General features: G+C 41.1%; 1 protein-coding gene across 1 annotated transcript; it reads left to right on the forward strand.

Annotated features, from left to right (window-relative positions):
- Window positions 1-15,657: 15,657 nt before the first annotated feature.
- On the forward strand, window positions 15,658-17,206 carry LOC306700380 (general transcription factor II-I repeat domain-containing protein 2A-like; the record flags this gene model as incomplete). The annotated part of the gene is made up of 3 exons (XM_079165388.1): window positions 15,658-16,107; window positions 16,387-16,772; window positions 16,861-17,206. 3 exons carry the CDS (start codon window positions 15,658-15,660, stop codon window positions 17,204-17,206), a joined length of 1,182 nt encoding a protein of 393 aa, XP_079021514.1.
- Between the last annotated feature and the right edge of the window lie 9,124 nt (window positions 17,207-26,330).

Raw genomic sequence — 26,330 nt, forward strand, 5'->3', positions numbered from 1 at the left:
CTGGCAGCCTCGTGGGGGGGGAGGTCATGTGATTGGTTGAAAATGAGGCTGACATCTGATTGGCTACAGATAGGTCCATGTTGAAAAAAACGCATTTGCGAATCCATCCACGTCAGGGCAGTCTCAAAAACCCACACACAAATGTGTAGCAATCCACAAATAAATGCAGTACGATCCACAAACAAATAGAAAAATCCACACACAAATACAGACAAATGCAGAAATTTACATTTATATAAATCGTAATTTATTTATGTGTGCATTGGAATGTATTTGTGAGTCAAATGTATTTGTTTAAATCCTTCTGTGTGCATTTGTAAATCGAATATATTTGTGAATTGTTCTGTGCGCATTTGTGAATCTTTCTGTTTGCGTTTGTGAGTCTTTCTGTGTGCATTTGCAATTATTGAGACTGATCTGACCCCAAACACAACCAAGGTAGCTATCCAACCAGTATCACAGCTGCTGTTGCACTTGATTTCCTGTGTTATTTACGAAATGGCTTCAGAGAGGATTCTGTAATTGCAGTGTGATAAGCTGCGCAAACTGTGAACGCGATTGCTATTTTTCGCTTAACTGCCATGCAAAAACAAAATCGGACCGATATGATCTAGTTTTTATGAAAGTACTTACCTGCTTCCCTTTCTGTACTCGTCAGGTGTGTTCCCCGAGGCTGTCAGTGTTGTGACAGGCTGTAAAATGAAGTAATAACTCTGGTCCGTCTATGTGGCTACAACTCCGTGGGCCTCGGAGGAAAGATAAAATCACAGCCACGGCAGCACAAAGACAGAGGGATCAGCGAGTTACACCGTATCAATATATGGGCCATCATCTCGCCTCTGGACAGATTCTCTATAATTGCTTTAGGATGTTAGTAACAATGAGCTTGGAACAGTCACAATGCTGTATGCATTTCATAAATCAGACAACAGCAGGGACAAGATGCTCTCTGCAAACCTGTCTCTTTAAAATAATCTCCACACAACTAAACGGCATTCTCAAGTACGTTTCGTGGAAACACATTTTCTCCTGGATTAAGGTCACAGTTTTAAAAATGTGTTTTACGACGTGGATTGAAACAAAACGTCTTGATTATGTTTAGGCACAGACACCGGTCCCCTGGGGGAAAATCCTGTTTGTTTGTTTGCAGACATTGATTAAAAACATATTTGTGAGGCCTTAAAAACAAATCAGGGAGAAATTATGTATACCTCGAAACGTAATTGACAATGAATCTTCGTCGTCTGGGAAAGAATTTTTATCTGAAGAGAACTAATGTTACTGTTACTGACAGCTGAGGTCAGCTGGGATGATGAGGATGATGCAGTAACATAATTGAAATGAGTCTAAACTACTCCCATCCCTGAGAGATACACACCCCAGGTGTTTTCTGATTCAACTTTCCAATCCTCACAAAGTGTGTTCAGATAGCGGAGCAAATGTTAGAGGGTGTGTAATTGTTTAGTCAAATGAAAGATGGGAGTTGATGTGAACTTGAACCTGGCGAAACAAAATGAGATGAAGACGTGGAGCGGTGGGAGACGCCTATGATCTGTGAGGTTGAGGCTGGCGGAGCGTTTGAGCTCAGTAGCTCGGAGCTGCAATGAACTATGGGAATCATGTGTCCCCACTAAGTATGGTATAGGTACAGTGCACCTGGCAAAGCCAGAGAGCACCAGTTCATATAAGGAGGGCAATTTCAAAAGCTTCACTAACTGAGCTGATGGAGAGATTCTTCTTAATGGCTCAGGCAAGTCCCATCCTCCCTTGCAGTAGAGGTGGAAGTCACAAATCACTGGTGGTGTGTGAGCAGACATAAATGTCCTGTTAAGCGGGAGAAATGATGAGAAGTGTTTGTTGTTGTCAGTGGGGTCTCTTGACAAAATGAGGAGAAAACTAGCAGTTCCTGAGTAAAGGCATCTCCCATGTTGAAGATGGTCCACTACTGCCCTCTACTGGCCTGGTCAGAGTACAACAAGTTAATTTAGCATTGAAATAAGATAAATAACACAACAAACAAAAACATTCTATGTGGGTCACAAAGATATGTCCGTATGAGTTATGAGTGTAGTCACAGTATAAAATGGGTTTGATTTGTACGGTGCTAGCTAGCTGTAGCTAATGTCTTTACAACTTGTACATTTGCTGTTTGGGCCGACTGCGGAAACATTCCAGAGGTCAAATTTGTGAAATGACTTGCTTTGGGTTCAGTCTGAACACAACTTCAGAAAATATGTATTCTATATACACAGCCTACAACAATAATATAGATCAATTTGTTATAATATGCTGCACTGCAACTGAGAGCAAATGCCATATGATTTTTAGTTATGATTTAGTAATGCTTCAGCTCGGATTTTATAGTAAATTTACATGTTCATGAACGTGTACTAACACAACAAAAAAAGAAATTATATTATATGCTAATAAAAGATTAATCAATTGTCCAAATTGTGTGATTACTTCGATACAACTACCACTATTGTCAAAGTGCAATATGGCCGACACTGTATTTGCTTCTAGTCATGTTCAGACTTTTTTTTGGTTTATATGATCATCACACATTGTGTAAACTACTCCCAGTAATAATGTTTTGTGTTCTTGATCAGGTAATTATTACAGTCTGTGATTAAGATGTTCTCAAAATAGTTACCTAATTACTGCCAAAGAAAACTGGCTGCAAGTTATGTACCAGATCCCTCAGTTCCAATTAAGAGAGGTATTAATGCTACAATCTACATTTTCATATACGGCATTTTGACATGTCACAAGTATGAATAATAAAATGAAATAGGTTTGAATTCCAATTAGTTGTTTAGGTTTTGAGGTGCATGCTGGATCACCATCAAACTGTCATGGTTGGAACGAGGACTGTGAGCCAGGCGTTGTCATGCAACATCAGTGTTGGACCTCACAAATACTGGCTGAAAGGGAGCAAATCCCCGCAGCCAGGTTCAACATCTGAAATAATCGATTACACTGGTGGCAGATTTGGTTCAGAAGTTGGCACTATAAACTATAAAATCTGCCAGTAAACAGAGTAGAAGAAGTAGAGGTTGCTAACCAGGAACAAAATAAGTCACCATGGCCATCTAACCATTTACAAGAGAAAATGGGGAGAGGTCTTCAGGAATTTTGAATTGCTCTTTCATGTCAGCTACTATTAGTCATGTTTAATGCTGTCAGAAGACAAAGACAAGCATTCACACGTTATGGGAATATCTAGGTAGACGCAGACAGCTTAGTAGTCACATTGTGATTGCCGATGCCATTACTGCTGTTGTTATTGTTATTCTACTATATCCACTTCTGCTGTTTTTATTAGTAGTCGTAATCTTTCCGTCATTATTCTGCATACTACTCTCATTATAGGAATCATTTATGTCATATGCATTGAATGTGTTGTAACTCTGTTATGATGTTCATTCTGTACACATGACATTTATCACACTTCTGTCCATCCTGATAGAGGGATCCCTCCTCCGTTGCTCTCTGAGGTTTCATCCTTTTTTTTTCGCATGTGTACAGATTGTAAAGCTCTATGAGGCAAATTTGTGATTTTGGGCTACAAAATAAATTGAATTGAATTAAAACAGCTGATTGGTCATGTGAATTAAATGTTCGCTACCTCAGAATTTATTCGGCAAAGGTGTTTCCATTATCCATTTAGCACATCAACTCTAATTCGACAAAGGCCATAACCACCTCAGACGGGCGTAAAAACTTTTTCAAATGCGATATTTTAAAATACACATATACTATAGGAACATGGCTCATGCTGGAGGCGTGTTTCTAAAAATGTAATGGTACATGCTTATTTTTCACTGCAGTTCCAGAGAGCCCTAATAGTTTGGTCGGAACTACGACATACTTTTCCTTATGTTGTTCTTCTCTGTTCAGTCATGGTGGTACATACTGATTGTAATGACTGCAGCAAATCAAAAGTAATACCTATGGTCCCTTTCTTCTATCTTGTAATGTATTTTTCCACAAAGGCTGGGCCGCTCTGGCCTGCCCTTCTTTGCTCCTCAGTGGAATACATTTCAGGTCTTAATTGTGGCACTAAAATTCATATTGAATTATCTGGAGTGAAATACGGCTGTAAATAGGCCTGTGATTTTCCTTGAGGGAATGACACGGTGCTCGGTTTCCATGGTGCTGATGTCATTTTAATCACTGCTGCCTGCTCACAGAGCTGCCCGTTACGAGCACCAGGCAGCTCTGAAATGTCTTTCTCTGGGATGGTCCAGACATCAGCAGGACCACAGCAGTTTGCTTTTATTGTTCCTGGGTGGGTGGCTGCATGTGGGTGGGTGAGGTGAGGAACTTCTGTTCTTGTTTCAGATAGTTGCGGGTATGCATTTGAGACACAAGGATTACAGAATAATTACGATGGTTTTGCATGCCTTAACCCATTTACCACACTGCTAGACATTTGATGATTTTCAGCCCTCTGTGGCTGTCGATATCACTGAGGGTTTACACAGTTTGGTCATTTGCCATTACCACAACTGGACAGCTAACGTGAGCTATTTATAGCTGTTTGTGACGTACTATATGCAGGATGCACACAATGTGCAGGGGTTGCCGATGACTGAATGAAATAATATTAAAAAGAAGAGCAACATCGGAAATCAGCAATATCATTAGCAAGCTAAGCTAACTAGCTTCCACTTTCCAAGTGGAATACAAATTTAACCACACAATATGGATCTCCTTAAATTCCGAATAAAACGGACTGGGATACAATTTATAATAGTTGATTGCTAACACTAACATGAAAAATGCCTTGCATTGCCTTGCAGTAAAGTACTTCAGCTTGGTCAGTGCCCCTCGGCCTGTGATGCCAAGGCCTAAACCTAACCAAGTAGTTTTGGTGCATAAATACACTTCAGAACTAAGTAAAACTACATCAGAAGTTGATTTTGAAAACTGACAAACCCTGGAACATCCAAAACTGTCTCTAGAGGGGAATGTCGAGCCTCATAGTTTGAAACGTAGGGCCACTGACCAAGCGTCACTATTGGACGAACTGAAAGTGAGAATGTGTTGGCTTGGAAGCATTTTAGTCAACTGTTGCAATGTGAAATGCACACTCAGATGAGTGACTGCTGTCTTGGAAACCATTATCTAGCTCTAATTTTATGTCCACGTTTAAGGACCTGCTTTTATCCAGATAACCTATCCAGATCCAGATCACGTGTTAAAACCAGCTGGAAATGGAGCGTTACATTCATTGCTCCATAATGTTGCATGGGATGCTGGTGCAGTGGCAATATCTCACTGTAAAACTCTTTCTCTTGTGTCCTATTTCTTAAATCTTCATCATCATAGCAAGATATTTTACTTGCGAGTGTGTGCAGTAATGGCGGATATATCAGCATCCAATGCCCTGCAGAGGGATAAGGGGTTTGGTCCGGTCGACGGAGGTCAGCTGGAGGTCAATGATCCTCTACCTCAGTGGTCGCCAAACTACGGCCCGCGGGCCGGATGCGGCCCGCCTCCACATTTGGTCCGGCCCCCTGAACAATACCAGAGACGCATTATGATTTTTTTTCAGTCTGCACAATTAATCGAATTTTAATCGCGATCACGATTTTGGCTGCCACGATTAAATGAGCATGATCGTCTGCGATATTAACGTTTAAAATACGTGCTCTGCTACATATCAAATCAAACGCTTCCTGAATCAGCCAACCACCAGGGGGCGAACGAGATGAGAGCTGTCATGCGCGCACCCTGTAGAAGTAGAAGAGTAGAAGAAGTAGAAGAGCAGAGAGACCGGAGCTTGAAGGACGAGTACTTGTGCTTAATTTATTTACACGCCGGCATGTCATGTCTGTCACTACATGGTCGCGCGTTTTCAATTCCCCTGCTCTCTGTATCGCGCACGGCGGTGTTCCGCCCCGATCCGCGCGCACGATGCAACAGTCGCTCACCTGCGAGTAGCACCCGATATGTTCAGTGATGTGGCCCTCACAGGAAAAAGTTTGGGGACCCCTGCTCTACCTGATGACAAGCTTTACTGTATGTGAGTGCAGTCTGCTGTTAATATGGTTTTTATGTCTTTATTCATGAGTGGGCTGTGTTTCTCCAAAGTCAGTTCATTATTACTCATCTACTGCACCAGAGGGACAGATGTTCTGCCGTGCTTTATCCTAACCTTGTCTTTTCTGACATTAAAAACAGTTTGGGGAAAGTGGTTGTACTTTTGTGTAAAACTGTTTGTCACGTCAATGTCAGAGCAAAGTGTAATAACTATAGGGGGGAGCATCAGTCGTGCTGGTTTATGGTCAGTGGTGGCCGGCTGGTGCATTGAGGTCTGTTTTACAGGTTGCTATACTGTTTTAGAAGAAGTTGTGCTCCAGCAAAGAGAGAAAGAAACTATTGATATCGGGGCTGTGTATCGGTACTTGATACCCGATCATCGCTATTGCTCTTCCTGTGGTTGGCCCACGACCGCAGGAGCTACAACCCATGCAACGGGATTGCCTGCCTGCACACGGCTCTGAACATGGTGATGCCTGAGCCATCGGCTAGCAGCTAACGGCGCTAACAACGCCGATACTGCTGACAGAGCTTGGGGGAGCTGGAAGGTGGGAATTATGCTCACCCAACCAAAGGTCGATCCTGGCACCATATTGGAGGACAACATTTTCAGCAGTAACCGCAGTATGAGAGCCCTGTGTAGTGCAGTTCAGTTCAAGTGCCCTAATGAATATTTACCGATATGCTTTCATGAACAGGAGGGAATTAATCCAGCAAGGAAACTAGAGACCATCTTGCGATGGAATTACACCAGCCGGTCAGGCCAGTACTCAAAGCCAGTACTCTACTGAAATTACAACAATAAAACAATACCGGTGTTGCTGTCGTGGCTGGTAAAAACTGTTGTAAAACCATTGTTTTAAGACAAACTTGAGAACAAATGCCAACCTATCTTTTGACACTGTTGTGCCTGAGGAAATTCCCTGATTTCAGTTTTGTTGCGGGTACATCCCCACCGCTTGTGACTTATCAAGTATCAGGATGATGTCCGACTGATAAGGCAGGCAGCTGGGATTGGTGGGTTGGAGGCCATAACTCAACATTCGTCCCTTGGTGCCCTTTTGGCTCCTGCAGAGGATCAGGCAGGGTGGGAGATTGCACTCTGAGGCTCTGTCTGAGGCAAACTGTCAGAGGGATCGCTCACCTTTTCTATCAATTTACAGACCTTTTGTGCGCAGCCAGCTCGGCTCTCATTACCACAGGCCTCGGTTCACACGCAATATTTTAAATTCAATTAGCTCAGATGCGCAGCAAAATATCGAAGGGCATTTGGCTCGAGCAAAGCCTCAAGGAAACTAGAAAAGGTCATGCCTCCGACTTCCTCTCTGAGAGGTGCAGACGTAGATTGGAGAAAAAATGTCACATTCAATGGGATAGAATGACATTTCATTCTCTGCACTACTCCACCGCAGTGGCCAAACTTGATTTCCCTTCTGAAAAAACGCTGCCTGGAGCAACCTACTCGTTCAATGTAATACTTAGAACAGTGGGCTTTTAATATCACAAGTACACTGTTCAAAGTTTAGCACTTCATTAATACTCAAACTCCAGCTATAGCCATTCTTCACTGCAACAATAAAGGCTGCCATGCTCCTGCTACAGTAAAACCCCAACCAGGTGGTGTCGCTCTGTTAAAACTAGTACTACAGTGTAGGGAACATACCCAGCTGTGCCGTTGAAATCGGAGCACATCATTTTTTCTGAAAGAAAATGTACCCTTTTTACAAGACATTCAACATTATGTATTATGCATGCAAATCAAACTGGTTCCGTGTACAGGGGCCTTATTGAGGATGACCTTGGTGGACGACAGGTGTTGCAGGGGGAATAATACGCCTCCTGTCACCTGCAGGTGACATAAAATTCCCAATTAAAGTTTAAGATGACTGGATTCATGTGAACTAAACAAAACGTGCATGGCATCAGTGATGAGGTTGACTTTTCTGTTTTTATGTAAGTCACTTAGGGTAATAAAATGTACTGTGTTACAGTAAAGTTCAGAAAAACTGAATGCTTCGTAATTAACGGACATTTGCATTTAGTCCAAATCTATATAATTAACACAATGACAACAACAAACTCACAAGAACCAGTCACATATATTCATTTGACAACAGAGCAACCAATCAGCCCAGCAGACCTGCAGCGGAACACGCATTCTGCTACACACTCAAGGGCCATTCAGATATTAGATGTAAAAAAACAAACGCAGATTTACTAAATGCTGTTCACTTAAAGACAAACTCCATCCTCCTTTCTTTGTTGACAAAGAGTTTAATCCCACGGTTAAATCCCAACTCACGAATCTGTTTCTCCACCTTCAGCCATTGAGTGTTAAAAAAACAAAGCTAAGTAAAAAAAAAAAGAATCTGCAGCAAGCAAAATGCTAAAAATGTAATAATTTCTTCCATATCTTTCAATTTGAACTAAGTTTTGTTTCACAATAGTCATGTGCTCGCCCACTGACCAATTACAGCACACACTGCACCTCACTGCAGAGCTGCTCCTGAAAACTGAGCTGCACGTAATGATGACGTGTCAACAATATCGTCCACAATCAACAATATCGTCCCCATTCACTTAAACTGCAAAGGGATTCACTTGTGAGTCTGCAGGCCTCTGGCCACTCTTCTTACCTAGAGACACAGAGGTGAAATCTGATTGGATAAAAGCTCTACTTAAAACAAGCTGCACTGGAAGCAGAGCAACAGGAAGAGCTGTGCAATGAGAAAATAAGATGATGGGAAAAATATTTTTAGAAATGATAATACATGTAGTGTATTTAAGAAAAATTATTAAATTATAAAATAGCTATAACTTTGTGATTTTGTTTAGGCCAGCAGAGAAGGCCTTACAGGCCCTGACGTCCCACCACTGCATAATAGTGATCTGCAGCTTTGAAATACTGAGCTTCAGTGGACGTACCAACTGGCTAACAGCTAACATCGGTTTCCAAGTTTTCCTCAACGCTGCTCAGATCACTGTCGATGTCTGCTGAGTGCGAATATGTAGTTCAACCTTTATACAAGAGCTTTATTTACATGGAGCTTTATTTATCTATAATGGACTGTTGTTTATTGTCATACACTTCATCAATAATATATTGCCAGTTTGGAAAGAAGCTTTCCTTTGAAATGAATTGTTAAAACTACAACTATGATAAATCGCTAAATCAAGCAACAAGAGATTAATCACCAACTACAATTAATCAATTATTCCAGTGACAAGAGATTATTCACCAACTACGAATAATTGATTAGTCAAGCATCAAGAGATTTATCATCAACTATGATTAATCAATTAGTAAAGCGCCAACTATTTTAAAGCAGAAAATGCTAAACATTCACCAGGTCCTGCATTCTGTTTGTTTTTTCTTCTCTGTCATACGCCATTGTAAGATGAATATCTTTGAGTTTTGACCTGTTGGAAAGCCACTACTAGCAATTTGAAGATTTTACTTTGGGTTCTGAAAAATTCTGATCTGCTTTTATTTTTTTTATTTTTATATTTTGTACATTGATAAGAGATGAATGGATTACTTAACAAATAAACAGCAGAGTAATCAATAATAGAGTGAGAGACTGAACTTAACTAAAACTAAAGCTGTGTACTATAATACCAAAACAATGAGCTGAAGGAGGTAAAACACTTTGCAGGGGATAATTGTGGGTTCATCCCCTTTCACATTGCATTTGATCCATTGTTTATAGGCAATTATTGATTAGAGAAGCTTTAGACATTGATTGTCAAAGGGTACACTATTTTAATGAAGACAATATGTCACTTATATTAGCATTGTGTTCATAGCACCTTTTAAAAAGGAAGTCCTCTTACCTTCAGGCCATTTCTTCTTATAATCTTCAGGGGTTTTTTCTGGTTATGAATGAACCGTTTTATGATTTTCAAATGACCATGTCTTTTTTTTCTGATGATTATTAAATAATTATACGATGAGGAGAAAGTGATGTTGCGATCTCTGAATAATTACTGGATATATGATTATTTACTGAGAAGACAAACTTTAAATCTGAGGACAAACAAACATCTATTATTTAATTAAACCTGAAAAAATAAGTCATAATGAATTGTCGTCTGCCTTTGTCCACTTGCCTTCTACACATCTATGTTTGAGCAAAGGATTGGTTAATATCAGCTTTTCCTAGCAGCCCCTTCAGCAAGCATAGCCCCTTTGCCTGACTAATTACCACAGTTTAAAACGTTGGGAAGAATATCTGCTTGAGTCAAGGAGAGTCAGATGTAGCCAAATGAATTGTGACTGTGGCTAAGTAGAGAGCAGGGTTCGATCCCGGCTCTGCTAGTCGCATGTCGATGTGTCCTTGGGCAAGACACGGAACTCCAAAATTGCTCCCGTAGCTGTGCCTACAGTGTGATAGGCTCTGAATTGTAAGTCGCTTTGGATAAAAGCATCTGCTAAATGATTGTAATGTAATGCCGATGAAGAGCTATTTGGAAAACCTTTCATCTCCTCTTAAAATGTGCCCACACAGCACTTATTCCTAATCCTCACTTTGACAATGTTGCTGCATGGAGGAACATTGTCCCTAAAAACAGAAAACAAGACATTCATCATGATGACTTCACAAGTAAAACTACAGAATATTGGCTTCATTGCACATTACTATAAACCAGTGGTGGGCCGTGCATTTTATACCTGGGCCTTCTGTGCTGTCCTGCTACAGTTGAACCATGTCCTAATAACCTCATTATGACGCCACAGTTACGGTTATTTGTTTCTGGGGGTGTAACGATACACAAATTCGTATTAAACCGTGCGGTACGAGGCTTACAAACCGAACAATACGTTTGAATAATACTAGTGCATTTGGAAAATGCAGAAGCTTAAATTGTGGGAAATATAATGTTTTCTGCACTCACGTAGGAGACAATGGGCTGTGTGACCTCTGAAGAATAGTAGCATGTATTATGTTGAGGGTCAATTTGACCCCCAGGATAAACACAATTTCAAAAATGTAGAAGGATTATATTTTTAAAACAGAATATCAACATCAGTAAGGAACACATAACAGTTATTTATATACAAAAAAACTATAAAAAAGTACATTTGTGCATTGTGTCAGGGATTGTTCTATGCTACTCATAGTGCTAATCTGTGCTATTAATGCGAATATGTATGTGTGAGATAGTAAAAAACGAAGTTACACAGTCACTCAAGTGAGTTTGACAGAATACGAACTGACAGAATATGAACAGCATATTATTTTTCCTTCAGGCCACCAGAAGGTACATTCCAGCCTTTTGTCTGCACTACTGTACACCTGATGTGCAGAGAGTGCATGCATGTTCCTTGCAGACGTACTCAGTTTTCCGCTGTTCCAGTCCTTGTTTATTTCCCTCCATATTACAAAGGTATGAAGGCAAATCACTGTCAAAATCCGAGAGCGCAAATGAGATCCACGCGCACACGTATTTTACTTTGACGAGCGCTTTTATATCACTCCGCGAGCAGGATTTACTCTCGCGCGAGCAAAAGTCGCTCGAGAAGCTTAAACCTGTTCGCTCGCGAGTCTTTTTTCTGCTCGCTCGCGAGTCGTTTTTCTTTTTGACAGTAAGTGGGCGGACCCAGTCTCCATTGTATCTCTTCATCTGATTGGTTACAATGCTCGTCTTTGGATAAACCGGTTATCACTGACACAGACGTCAGGGGAAGATTTTCAGATTGCACTACAGGTTAGGGGCAAATAATGTACATTTTACTGATAATAACATACTTGACTAAGGTTTTGGATGCAGGTATTTTACTCGTAGTGGATTATTGTTTCATCAGTATGGTATTAGTACGTTTACTGCAGTGAGGATCTGAATACTTTTTCATCCACTAACTACTTGTCAGTGATTTAACAGTTAATATACAAACAGTGGTCCCTAATTATGGCTCCAGATCTTTGAGCAGGTCCAAATTGTTGCTCATATTATATACAACTACATTATATCTCTTCTGTAAACACAACAGTATGATTACATATGATCGCATCATGTTTTAATCAATTAAGATCAAAGAGTGTCTTTGAGCGGTTTGTCACAGTTTGACTATCAAACACACATTGTCTATAATAGAATGATGGAGTGAATTCAAAGCAAATGTAGTGGAGTAGAGTTTAGTGGCGGATTGATAACCACCTCTAACAGACCTGGCGTCTGTGTCAGTCATATCCGGTTTATCCAAAGACGAGCATTGTGACCAATTAGATGTAGAGATACAATGGCGACTGGGTCCGCCCACTTACTGTCAAAAAGAAAAACTACTCGCGAGCGAGCAGAAAAAAGACTCGCGAGCGGGCAGAATAAAGTTTTGCGAGCGAACAGGTTTAAGCTTCTCGAGCAACTTTTGCTCGCGCGAGCAGGAGACAGACTTTTGCGCGCGGAGTGATATAAAAGCGCTCGTCAAAGTAAAATACGCGCGCGCATGGATCTCATTTGCGCTCTCGGATTTTGACAATGATTTGCCTTCATACAAAGGCTTTGTAGGCACTCACATCAATGATGTTGAAGAAAATTACAAGGGGCCAACGAGCAGTCATGCGTCGGAAGCTGTATGTGGCTGTGACGTTGTCCAGGTTATCAACCCCTCCCTTTGTCTCGTTGTAGTCCAAGACCATTTGTGGTTTTTTGTCTTCTCTGGTGCTCAGGACAGCATCTTTGTGCATGGTGCTCATCAGCAGGACATTTTTCCCTTTCTTGGGGCAATAGGAGACGACAGTGGCTCTGTCAGTGAAGGCAAACATTGAAGATGTTACCTTCCTGTTCTTCATCACAAGCAGCTCAGTGGGAAACTCCGGCTTGTTTTTTCTCACTGTCCCCAACATGGTAACCTTCCTTTTCAGCAGTTCTTCCACCAGGGCGTACGATGTAAAAAAATGATCACATGTAATGTTATGACCATTCAGTCCTTCAGCTATGTCAAGTACCACCCTCATGCCCTGATTTTTTTCAGGTGCTTCCCCAGGGGATTTACCAGTGTACACCTGCATATTCCAGGCATAGCTGGACTGTGCATCACATGCTGCCCATATTTTGATACCGTATTCGGCCGGTTTGCTCGGAATGTATTGTCTGAAGGGACAGCGTCCACGAAATGCAACCAGACATTCATCCACAGTCACGTGGGGGCCTGGATTATAAAGAAAGGGTAATCGCTGAACCCACTTATCCCATACATCCCGTATTGCTGCGAGTTTGTCACGCTCTCGTCGGCCGTGCCTTCGAAGCGTATGACACGGGAGAAAACATGGAAGGTGTTTAGAGACATGGTGGCTGGAAATATTGCCCTTCCAGTGTCAGCAGCATAAAGGCTTGCTTCGCCTTTCGACTTGTACACTCCTGCCAAAATGAGCAACCCAATGTAAGCCTGCAAGTGGGTCACATCCAAGTCTTTCCAACTGTCCGCATACACGCGTCTCCTCTCTAAATTTGTCATCTCAAGTATATGCTTTTCGATTGATGGTGTTATGAAGAGCTCAAATGCTGATTTTATGTCTTGGACATGGCTGACATATCTGGTGGGGCCTGGAACCATTTTGATGACATTAGCAGCACTAAGTCTACCCTGTTGTTCAAGTGGGGAGACAGACCATAATATCTTTCCATTTTTGGAAGGTAGTGTGTTTGCTGGTGGTTGAGAGACAACAGGAGGGTCAACACTGAGGGTCTCATCCTCATCAGAGGAGGATGCCTCAAAATCAGGGTCCTCCTCAACATCATCCTCTGTCTCAAGACACATTCTCCTCTATGTCACTTTCATGGTCAAAGAGATGAGACAACACCTCATTGACAGAAAATCTTTCCTCAGAAGTCATTTTCAGTTGAGAGAGAGCACAGAGCACCAAGAGAAAATGTTTAGAAGGCTGCTGTGCAAGCTTTTATAGCACTCACAGGCGGTCAGTCTCACAGTAGCCCCTCTCGCAGCATTCCCAGCTGCAGTCTGACCCCCCACCCCCCACCGATCCAAATGTGTTACTTTGTAGATTATTTGATAATATTGCAGGTGCTTGTGCTTGTAGGTGCAGATCTTGTGTCTGTGACAAGGCACCCTCTGACCTGTGGATGACCTTATATGTTGTATACAGCTCAAACAGCCTGGGGTCAAATTGACCCCAAAGAACACCGATGCGTACAACATGTGTACAGGACATTGAAAACATATTATCATGTTAATTTTATGTTTACCCAGTTGTCCCCATTAAATTAGGAAAAGTAATTAAATATGAAGCAAAAAAAATGATGTCAATCATTTTTATGGAGACGTTAAACATTGAATGGGGTCAAATTGACCCCAAAAGTGACAGGAGGGTTAAATCTCCAGCAATATGTTTGTGAATGTGTGACGAATCTGGCAACAGAGGCAGAAAACAGCTGCTGCTGTTACGTGAACACAACACACACACGGAAGGGAAACCAGTTGGTTTAAAAACCAGTAGGACGTAACACTGGCACCCACTGCATGCCCAGTGTACGTGAATAGTCACGTGATATTCGTTTTCAGGCGTTTTAGTCTGGATCACAATGCTGAAACGCCGTGTGGACGCAGATTGTTTTTGTTTGTTAAAACTCGTATTAAACGTATTAGTGTGGATGTAGCCTCAGGGAGCCGCAGCAGATGGGCCGAAGAGCCGCATGCGGCTCCGGAGCCGCGGGTTGCCGACCCCTGGGTTAGGTGATAATGAGTGGGACTGAACATGATAAATGTATATGTGGGAGCAAAAAGTATTATATAGTAAATATAATTTTTATTTTTACTGTGGTGAATATCGAAAAAAAAATTGTTCGTGACTGTTGAATGACAACTAGCACACCGGGACGTCTGATCCCCGTATGTTAAACATTAGCATGCTTGCAAGCTGATGTTTGGCCTCACAGAGTGGCTAGCTGCTGATGACTTTGGTATTTTTAGAAAAGAGCATATAAAGCACTGTGTTTTTCAGTGTCCCTGTTATCAGCGCTAGCGATTGGTCAACATTCCGTACAGCCAGTGAGGTAATGAGTACTGCTCTTCAGCCGTCACCCTGTGAACCTACCTGAAAGCTATGGGCTTCTTTCAGGTTGCACCTCAGGTCTTTTCCAAAATATATTTTGAACTAAGTCTCTGACAAATTAATGTGTCTAGACCAGACCTGGGCATCTTACGGCCCGCGGGCCACATCCGGCCCTTTGTGCGTCCCTGTCCGGCCCGCGTGAGGCCAATCATAAATTACAAAATAAATTTAAAAAATATCTATGTCGAGTGTGCAATACAACGGTGCTGCTTTTGTTTTGAAAAGCGTTATTTATGGACGTATGTCCGTGCGTAACCTGTGAGTGAAGGTGCACAGCGACAAGTGATGCCCGGTTACCCCCGAGATGTCCGCTCACGCTAAAAAAAGAAAAGTTGATGACGAATGCTGTGTTTTCAACAAGACATGGACTGCCAAGTATTTCTTTACAGAAATTAAAGGTAAAGCCGTGTGCTTAATTTGTGGTACACAGGTTGCTGTGTTTAAAGATTATAATTTGAATCGCCACTACACGACGAAGCACGAGGATAAATACCGGAATCTGTCTGATGAAGAGCACGCAAGGGAGGCTGATGCGTTGATGGTAAAACTGCAAACCCAACAAGGACTTTTTACCAAACTTCACACCCCCAGAGATGCAGCCGTCAGGACAAGTTTCGTCATTTCTCACAAAATCGCTAGAAAAAATAAGGCGTTTTCTGACGGAGAGTTTATTAAGGAGTGCTTATTGGACTCTGTTGCCCTGATATGCCCGGAGAAGAAGGGCGCATTTGACAACGTGTCACTCTCCCGCCGCACTGTAACGAGGCGGGTTGAGGCCATCGCTGGAAACTTGGAGCTTCAGCTGAAGAACAGAGCGGCCGACTTTGACTGTTTTTCTCTGGCTTTGGATGAGAGCTGCGATGTACGTGACACCGCCCAGCTGCTCATCTTCTTACGTGGGATAACTGCAGACTTTCAAATCACGGAGGAGCTGGCAGCCATGCAGTCAATTAAAGGGACAACCACAGGTAAAGACTTGTTCACAGAGGTAAATGCGTGTTTGGACATGTTGGGACTGAAATGGGACAAGCTGGCAGGTGTGACAACAGATGGTTGTCCAAATCTGACGGGGAAAAATGTTGGACTTTTAAAGAGGATGCAGGATAAAGTGACAGAAATTAACCCTGTGCAGAAATTGACATTTTTGCATTGTATTATACATCAGGAAGTGTTAAAAATTAACCATGTTGTTGATGCTGTAACTAAAACAGTTAACTTTATCAGAGCGAGAGCGTTAAATCATAGACAATTTGTTGCACTTTTGGAGGAAAATGAGAGTGAACATGGTGACATAAGCTACCACAGCAACGTCAGGTGGCTCAGCCTGGGCAAAGTACTGAAAAGTGTCTGGGACCTGAGAGACCAGATTCAGAATTTCTGTGGGAAGAAAGGACATGACATCCCAGAACTTTCAGATGAAGACTGGGTGGCAGACCTCGGATTCGCTGTGGATGTGACTGCACTCATGAACGAACTGAACGTCAAACTGCAGTGCAAGGGCCTTTTTGTGCATGAGATGTACAGTGCAGTGACGGCTTTCATGAGAAAGTTGCAGCTTCTCTCAAGCCAAGTGAAGGACAACATTCTGACCCACTTGCCAACACTAAAGGAAGCCACAAGATCAGCTGATCACCTCCACAAGTACTCAAGCAAGTTAGAAGCACTGCATGGAGAGTTTTCGAGGCGATTTCAAAACTCTTGAGAGTGAAATGCACATGGTTTCTTCTCCCTTCAACTGCAGTGTGGACAATGCACCAAGCGATGTTCAGATGGAGCTCATTGACCTGCAGTCTGACCTACTTCTGGCAGAGCACTTCAGGTCAGTCTCACTGCTGGACTTTTACTCCTCCCTCAAAGAGGAGAACTTTCCACACCTGAGGAGGCATGCTCAGAGGATTCTGGTCCTCTTTGGATCCACCTATGTATGTGAACAGACATTTTCAGTGATGAAGTTCAACAAATCCAAACACAGATCCTCTATCACTGATGAGCACCTCTCAGCTGTCCTTCGCATAGCCACCTCAGACATTCAGCCAGATTTCAATGCCCTTGTTCAAGCCCAGAACAGACTGGATTATTCGCACTGAAGAGGTAAAATGAGGTGGAAAACATAACAAGTTATTGTTTGTTGTATTGCAGTATTTCTATAAACTTGTTAAGTTGTTTGTTGTTTTTCCTTGTTTGTGGAACAAAGTTAAAGTGTGAACAAGTTAAAAATAAATTGCAGTGATTCAATGATTGTTTTTGTTTTCTTATTTCAATTTCACATAGCCTAATATAAATATTTAAGGATTAAGAGTTTAAATAAAACCATCAAAAGCAATCTGCTTTTGTATAAAGTCAAGTTAGGTTAAATGAAATTATTATTATTTATCTTACGGTATATCAAAAATAATATTGAGCAAAATTTAATTGAAATATTGTCGATGTGGCCCTCCAGCAGTGCTCGGGTTGCTGATGTGGCCCCTGGTAAAAATTAATTGCCCACCCCTGGTCTAGACACTACAATATCGCAGTTTACCTTCCAAACACCCTTGCTTTGACCTATCTGACTCTCTGCTGCTGTTATTCTTCACACTTTCAAAGAGGGCTCACAGAAATATGGTTTCCTAATTTCATCCGTATATCCTAACAGAACATATTTAAAGCTGCTCATGTAAGGAAAAAAAACATATGGTGAGCCAACACTGTGTTCATTATATTTCTGCTCATGCAATGTGACAGCACTATATTTTGCGCTGCCCTTTAAAGCACTGAAAAGAACTGAATTCTTTTATGCCCATGAATACAATTAGTTTAATTAGTTCACCCACATTTAAGATTGCAGAAGATCTCACTGTGGAAATCCCATTACAACTCTTGAATGTGCCACTCTCTTAAATTCCATTTGGATGAGTCACACTGATCATTATGTGATAAAGAGGCCACTGGGTGCAAAGAATAATTCATAGACATCGGCGACACAAAAATTACGTTTTTCAGATAGGTGGATTCAAGTACCGCTTTGACTCATTTCACGGAAACTAATCAAGTTCAAACTCAGTCTTTCGCCGACAATTGAGTTGTCACAAATACAGTTGATAAGAAATCTGTTGACAGTGTTCAACGTCTGACAATTGAAGCGATGATGGGATGTTCGTCTTCACCATTTATTATGAGAATCACTGGCTAAATCAAAGCGTCTGGAAGATAAGTTATAGCAGCCTTCCAGTTCTCTTTCCTATCAGACAGAAAGTTCTCAAAACAAAATAAAGTTGCTGCAAGAACAGAGTCACGGGGGCCATGCCTTCTGAGTTAAAGCAAATTCTCGTTTTGTGTTTCTTGGATCCATTAATTCACGTCACTCGAGCTAGATACGCCAGAGAGTAGTAGTGACAACATTTTTTTATTGCTGCTTTTTCTCCACATGTTCTACACTCAGCTCTAGCAAGTCACACATCAGCTGAATTAATCTGGTTCGCTACAGTGGTATGAAACCCAGAGTATACTGATTTTGCTGGGATTTACTGGCAATAAGTTAAAAAGGATGCCCAAATAACTGCACAATGATGCAGGTTTGTAAAAAGTCTGACATGCTTTGTCACTCCGCAAGACAACACGTTTTTAAAATGCTTGTTTTCTGAGTTCCAATCCATCAGTTCTAGGCTAAACTTACATTGTAGCTGCTTCATCAACACTGCTGTATGACGTTATCCAGGCATTAATACGGCAGCAATATTACTGTTTATATTAGGGGTGCAACGGATCACAAACCTCACGGTTTGGATCGTACTGCGAAGAAAGTCATTTTTCGGATTAGCAAATAAAGCTAAATATTAGCAAATATAAATAAAAGTGTATTTATATAATAAATATTTGATATAGTGCATGTTTTTTTTACATTAGTAATTCATATTGCGCATAATTTTACATTGTTGTTGGTAATAAATTAATTTAAGCACCAAAAAATCTGAAGAGCCATTTGGGAGCCGAAAGAGCCGGAATTCCCATCACTACTTGGGACCACTATGGAGAACTGTTTCCCACGTGTGTGTGTGCTGCTGTTTCTTCTGTGCTCTGCCTGCTGTCCATTACCCAGCTTCCCCTCACCCTCCCCTCTGAATATTCCTTGGATTCGTGAGTACTGACAAACTTGCACATGCTTTTTGTTTATTGCTTGTGTGAACAAGTGAAGCGGTCATCACAGTTTTAGGCCTCCACGCTCACAAGCCACGACTCAGGCCTGCAACGAGGGTTTTTGTTTATTTGGAGTGTGTGTGAGAGACTGTGGGTGCACAGTATGTTGATGTCCGCATGTAATAAATGCCAAACTGTTTTTCTCATGCCTTTGAGGTATATTTGGTCTGTCAAAGTTCATCACATTCATGTTTTGGTAAGAACTGGTAAAAAGGGGTAAAATACACTTAAAACACAAGATAAAAGGACTTAATAAGAGGCATAGACCTTTTATTTTACTTTCTTAATTCTATTGGAGGCACCGCCAGTTATTTTAGTTATCATAAGAAGGAAACGAGAGTTGTACGAATAATTATATTCATGTCTAAGAACAGATAATCACGCCATTACGTTTAAATCTGTACCCAGGGCCCCGCCCACAGTACTACTACACCTAGCAGATTCACATAATACTATATAGCTACATGACACTACACAGACCATGCGCCGGCCTGAGCTGAGCTTGTGCCTCGCGGTGGCTTCACTACGGCAAGTATAAACTAAGCTTTACTCACTGCTTCCATTCACATGATGAGTATGTATGAAGTACTCTATCGGTATCAATATGACTTTAAGGGTACTGGTATAGGTACTAGCATCGTATTTTGGCCCTACCCTTTATTCAGTAAGAAGGAAGTATCAAACATGAATAGAGGGTTCTGTTTGACAGAAATTATATTCACTTGTTCAGCCTATCTAGGCTTATCTAACTATATAAAACATATTTGAAAAAGAAAACTTTATTATCTGTAGAATCCCCCCCAAAAATGTATTTTGAAGTCCTTAAATGACCCTGGTGTAGCATCACGCCTCTACATCCCGTCTGAAAAACAACCAGCAGAAATAATTAGATCTAGATGCAGAAAGCAGCTCACAGGGACCGGGACATTTCCCCGCTGGCAATCACAACTCATTTTAAAATACATTCAGCGAAAGCACAATATGAACTGTGGACTCCAAAACTAAGATGAGAAATGTGTTGAGGTGCAAGTTTGAAATAAATAATCAATTAAATACAAGAGAATATTATTACTGTTGTTTTTCCTTGAAAATGTCATAGTGACTGTCGAGGAAACCTGCAAAGGTGGAAAACTGGTGCTGAAATAGCTCTTAAAGGTTAGGTTATATTAAGCATAGGGCATTTTACAAAGGTTAAACATTGCATTATGAGCTGACATGATTCCCACAATGAAAGTGCATTGATGGTAAAATGGCCACAAAAACCTGAAATAACTTTTGAAGTTTGATATTGGGATGTCTTGGTACTCCGGGGTTACCTCCTCGTGTGGACGCTCGTAAATGCATAAGTTTGGAAACGATGACGTAGACTCCCATGTTCACTACTTGATTGATTCTTAGCAGTCATGACGTGTCCTTCCCTGATTCTTGATTAACAACAACAGCCTTGATTACCGATCGACTACCAGGTTAATTCAACATGGACAACTGATTACCTTGTTGTCTTTACTAGCAGCTGTTGTCCAGTTAAATTCTGCATTTTTGTGGAGGAAGCAGCCGTTATTGGAGCAATTAGCGAGCGGCTACGGAGCGGACTCCTGAAGTCATGGTGTGCGGCTTTGAGGAGGACTTGCCTTTCCTTATTAATGCTTATTTTGTTCTGCACAACTATTGGAAAGTCCACACAAAATGTATAGGAATGCAGTAAATTCTCTCCAGTACAAAAGACACTTCAGCCACCAGCAGAGCTATGAGTTTGAGAACAGACAATCAACAAAACCGAGGAAACGAGTGAGAGACGTGTGTTGATCACATTTATTGACCCATGATTTAGTAAACTTTTATGTGAAAGTGTTCATTTTAAAATAAATTTGATGTGTGAGAGAGAGCGAGACCTGCAGCGTTGTAACTAATTCAGACAAATTTCGTGGAAAGTTTTAAAGTTATATTACCATACATTAGCTTAGCAGCCAGCGATGGCTTCCCTCTCTACCTCTCTTGCTCGATGTGTCACATGTTAAGCCGTTCCTCTGCTTCCCTTAAGGATAATGGTACATGTAATAAGTGTATTGTATTTGTCTTGTTAGGTTGGAGGTGAGGCTTAGTGAGTTAGAAGCACGGCTCCGCACCATGGAAGCTCAGTTGTTAGCTACTATAGTAAACCAGAGGCCATAGTTACACGTGAACCCGGGGCCAGGGCGGGCAACATCGAGTCCTATAAAAACTGCTGGCTAAGGATAAGCATAAATACAGTAAGATGGTTATTCACGTCGGCGGTAATGACACTCTACTACGCCACTCGGAGGTCACGAAAGTTAATGTAGAGTCGATGTGTACATACACAACCACAACCTCAGACTCATGTTTGGAGTCATGTTTGACAGTGGAATCGGTGTGTACATACGCAAAAACCATGTCGGACTCCGTAGTTTTCTCTGGCTCCCTCCTGAACCTAACCAATGATGAAATGTACAGCCGCATGTCATCGTTCCACGTTGGCTATCGTGGTGGTGTCCAGCAAACATAGTGGGCTTTGTAGACAACTGGGAGACTTTCTGGGTAAAGCCTGGTCTGCTTAGGAGTGACGGCATTCATCCCACTTTGGATGGAGCAGATCTCATTTCTGCAAATCTGACCCAGTTTCTTTGTGGACCTAATCCATGACAACCCAGAGTTCAGACCAGGAAGCAGAGTTGCAGTCTTACACACTTCTCTTCGCTTCCATTAGAGCAGTTACCCACCCACAACCATATAGAGACTGTGTCTGCCCCACGGCCACTTAAATGGATTAAATCAAAAGTAAACAGTCGAGGAGTTAAACAAAATAACCTAATCCAAGTTAACACCAACGCAACAGTGCAACAAAATAGGATAATTAAATTAAATGTGGATTTTTAAATATCAGATCTGTCATCTAAAGCTGTATTAGTCAATGATTTAATACGGAGATCATTTTGAAACTAAAATGTACTCGTGTGGATGTACCTCAGTTTTCATGAAACTGTAATTTGCCTTTCAAAGACTTCTCATCCATGTTGGCCCTCAAGTTGATTATGTTCTTGACCTTGGACATAGCAGGTCAATGAAGTTGAAAGAAAATGAAAGTTTTTGATTAGAAAACAATGTTATTGTGTAGCTAAAAAACTCCATTAAAAGGTCCCTTCCATGCTTTTTCCTGGAACACCACATAAGATACGACTAGCAGAAAGTATACCAATTTCAGTCTCAAGTCAAGGTGTAAATCCTGGTCAGCTTCATGGAGTATTTGTCATCCACTTGAATGCTGGTCATTTCTGTATTCAAGCTCTTTTCTTTCATATTGCTCTTTTTGATGATTTCACAGCTAACTGAATAAAACCACAACTAATTATTTGGCCAAATGTGTGGCTGTTTTCATGTAAAGCAATTACACAAATGTAAATGTGTCTTTTACTTCACCTAAATCCAACCCCAGTTTGAGAAAGACGAGGGTTCATGCCAGTCATCGGGAAAACAAATCGTTGATTAGACAAGGTTTGACTCGTTTTTGTGAGAGAGAAAAGAAGGTTAGGCCGGCCTAAGCTTTTGTCCTCTCCCCTTTCTGGTTCATCTTTGATGGCGAGGAGTAAAAACAGTGGCTTTTAAGCTACCATCAGGGGACTGAGGAAAATCCATGCTAGATCAGCTTGTCAGAGGTAACCTATTGGGATTTCAGTAGAGTAAAGTCCCCCCACCCCGCAGGAGAAGAAAAGACAAACAGTGACACACTCAGAAGGCTTTCATGATGATGGAAAGCACAGTGTCTCGTCCATTGGCAAAAATGATGAGGAAAGCTGCGGTTGCACACCAGGTGGCTGACATGAAAGGAAGGAGGTGAGAGCAAACGCAAGCCGGCATATCCAAGTCAGGGGTGGAAAGGAATTATACATAGCATTTTATTTAACAAGACATGTTTCCCCTCATAAATACAATGAAAGGCACTGGCAGTTCAAGGCTGAAATGAGTTTTCAGAGGTCTCTCTGTAATGAAATTTATATAATGCTGTTATGCACCGTGTGCTGATTTTATTTCCTTGTGGGGAGGAAGACAACTTTTTTTATTGTTTGTTACATTGATTCAGGTGTGTCTGCATACTTAATCAGACTGTTAAGAAATCTCGCAGCATTTTGCAGAAACTTGACTTTTGGACCATAATTATCTCATTTGCATTCATTTACGGCCTATGAAAGTAGACGGATTGAATCCATTGCAATTTGCTTCTCTCGGCTCATCTTGTGCAGGAAGGGCAGCAGACCTTCACCCAATCACAATTTAAATGAGCTTCTTCAACAAAATGCCATAACAATTTTGGAAGCATAAAAAAAGGTTTTTATTTGCTGGAGGATTTGTCAAGTACAATCAAAAAGTAATTTACCCCGTATTTGCTGAATATATATATATATATATATATATATATATATATATATATATATATATATATATATATATATATATATATATATATATATATATATATATATATATATATATATATATATATATATATATATATATATATATATATATATATATATGTTTTTTGTTTAATTTACTTGAATAGCAAAAACATGCGCTTCTCTGTAATTTTAATACTCGAGGATGGAATTACTTGTAGAAGTCAAGTTGTAATTCACATTGATTTTCATTCAACTAGCGTTCCCATGGTTCAGCTTTTTACCGCCGTTATTGTGCACATCATAATCTACAGTATTGTATTTGTGCTATTTTAATCCCTGTACCAAGGACTAAGGCTCGGAGCAGCCAGGGATTAGAGACATTTCCAGGTTTCTGAGCAAGCTGCTGTAAGGGAGCAGAGAGCCCACAGACTGCTGCATCAGCTCTCCTGTTAGCACTTGTGTTAATAGAAAAAGATAACAATTGCCCAGCAACTATTGCTCGTGCAGCGGAACATGTACATGTTAGAGATGACATATGCGATGGTAGCTCATTTCTACCGAAGCCTCTCTGAATGATTTATTTACCCTTTATGTGAGTCACTCTTGTGTGTCCAGCTTGACCTTTTTGTTGCAAAGGATTTGGGGTTGCCAGGATACCTTTTCTACTTCCTCTTCTAGAAAAAGAGACATGAAATCAGAAGTCATCATTTTCTCATTCCCATAAAAGAGGGCTGCAGGTGTACATTTCATCTTTCAAGTATTTAATTCACTCAAGAGCATACAAAACCATGTAGTTATTTCATATATACAATTTATTTATAGAATTACCAGAAAACATGCTATATTGCTCTATATATCGTTATTGAGATATTAAATGACCTATCTCAGTACATACGTTTTTAAAGCAAAGTGGCCCTGTCACGGGGCATGGTGGAGGACTCAAGCGCAGACCAGGCAGAGTAGTGTGAAAAGGGTATATTTAATGAATAAAACAATCCAATAGCAGACCATACAGGAATCGGCAGGGGATCCACAGAACAGACAAGAGACGAGGGAGGAAATTCCAGCAGGACAGGGAAGACAGACGGGAAAACCGGGAACAGGACAAGCCGAACGGGCGGGTAGACAATACAAGGATCTGGCAAGGAGTGACTGATGGGCAGGAGCTTATGTAGGGGGAAGAACAGGTGAGAGGAGTTGTGCTGATGAGGGGGAAGTGCTTGATTAGTGATCAGAGGCAGGTGAAGGGAATAGGCTGAGGGAGTGACTGACAGGTAGAGTGAGGAGGGTAGAGAAACAAAGAACACAGAGGCAAAGCCTAATCGTGACAGGCCCAGCCCTACACAGGTGCCTGTTTAGAAATCAGCATGTGGCGGTTTGTCAGATCTCTCTGGGACACGCTCGGTAAATGAGGCCAGGTTAATCTCACAAATACGGATACATGGCTCAGTTTGTTCAAATACATCACTGCCAACCATATAGACTGTGTCTGCCCAACGGCCACTTCAATTAATGAATTTAATGATAAAATTATAACTATAAGAGAGAAAATGAATAATCTCCTGCCCTCAACCAGTACCGATCTATCCTCAAATAGAGTAACCTTAGAAACAACTGTAAACCCTGCTATATATTTAGATGTCTTTACTCCCATTGACTTCAACAATTTCTACGTCTAAACCTTCTATCTGTCTCTTAGACCCTTTACTGACTAGGCTACTTAAATAAGTTTTACCGTTAGTTAGCACGTCTTTACTAGATATGATCAATCTGTCTTTACTAACAGGCCATGTACCACAGTCCTTCAAAGTAGCTGTAATTAAACCTCTTCTTAAGAAGCCCACTCTTGATCCAGAGGTGTTGGCTAACTATAGACCGAAGCAGTTGCAAATCAGTTGTGACTTTCTGCGTACCAATAATTTATTTGAGGATTTTCATTCAGGATTTAGAAAGCATCATAGCACAGAGACAGCACTGGTGAAAATTACTAATGACCTTCTAATTGCATCAGACAAAGGACTTGTCTCTGTTCTTGTCTTGTTAGACCATAGTGCTGCGTTCGACACCATTGACCATTTCATCCTGTTACAGAGACTATAACATTTGATTGACATTAAAAGAACCGCACTAAGGTGGTTTAACTCCTATTAATCAGATCGATCTCAGTTTGTATAATGTAAACGATGAAACCTCGATGAAAATCAACGTTAGTCATGGAGTTCCACAAGATTCTGTGCTTGGACCAATTTATTCACCTTATATATGCTTCCTTTAGGCTATATTATCAGAAAACACTCAAACTTTCATTGTTATGCAGATGATACTCACTTATATCTATGAATCAAACCAGATGAAACCAACCAGCTCACTAAACTTCAAGCATGTCTTAAGGACATAAAAACCTGGATGACCTGAAACTTCCTGATGTTAAACTCAGATTAAGTTATTCTACTAGGCCCAGAACACCTCCGACATCAATTATCTAATGCAGGGGTCTTCAACGTGTTTCAGGCCAAGGACCCCCAAACTGATATAGGTGGAGCAGGGACCCCCGACTATATATATCGTATAAATTGTGTTTTATAGTAAACTTGGCCTAGTGCCATGTATAAACATACCTTGT

This window comes from Pholis gunnellus (genome assembly GCF_910591455.1).
Source record: "Pholis gunnellus genome assembly, chromosome: 8".
Lineage (NCBI taxonomy): Eukaryota > Metazoa > Chordata > Actinopteri > Perciformes > Pholidae > Pholis > Pholis gunnellus.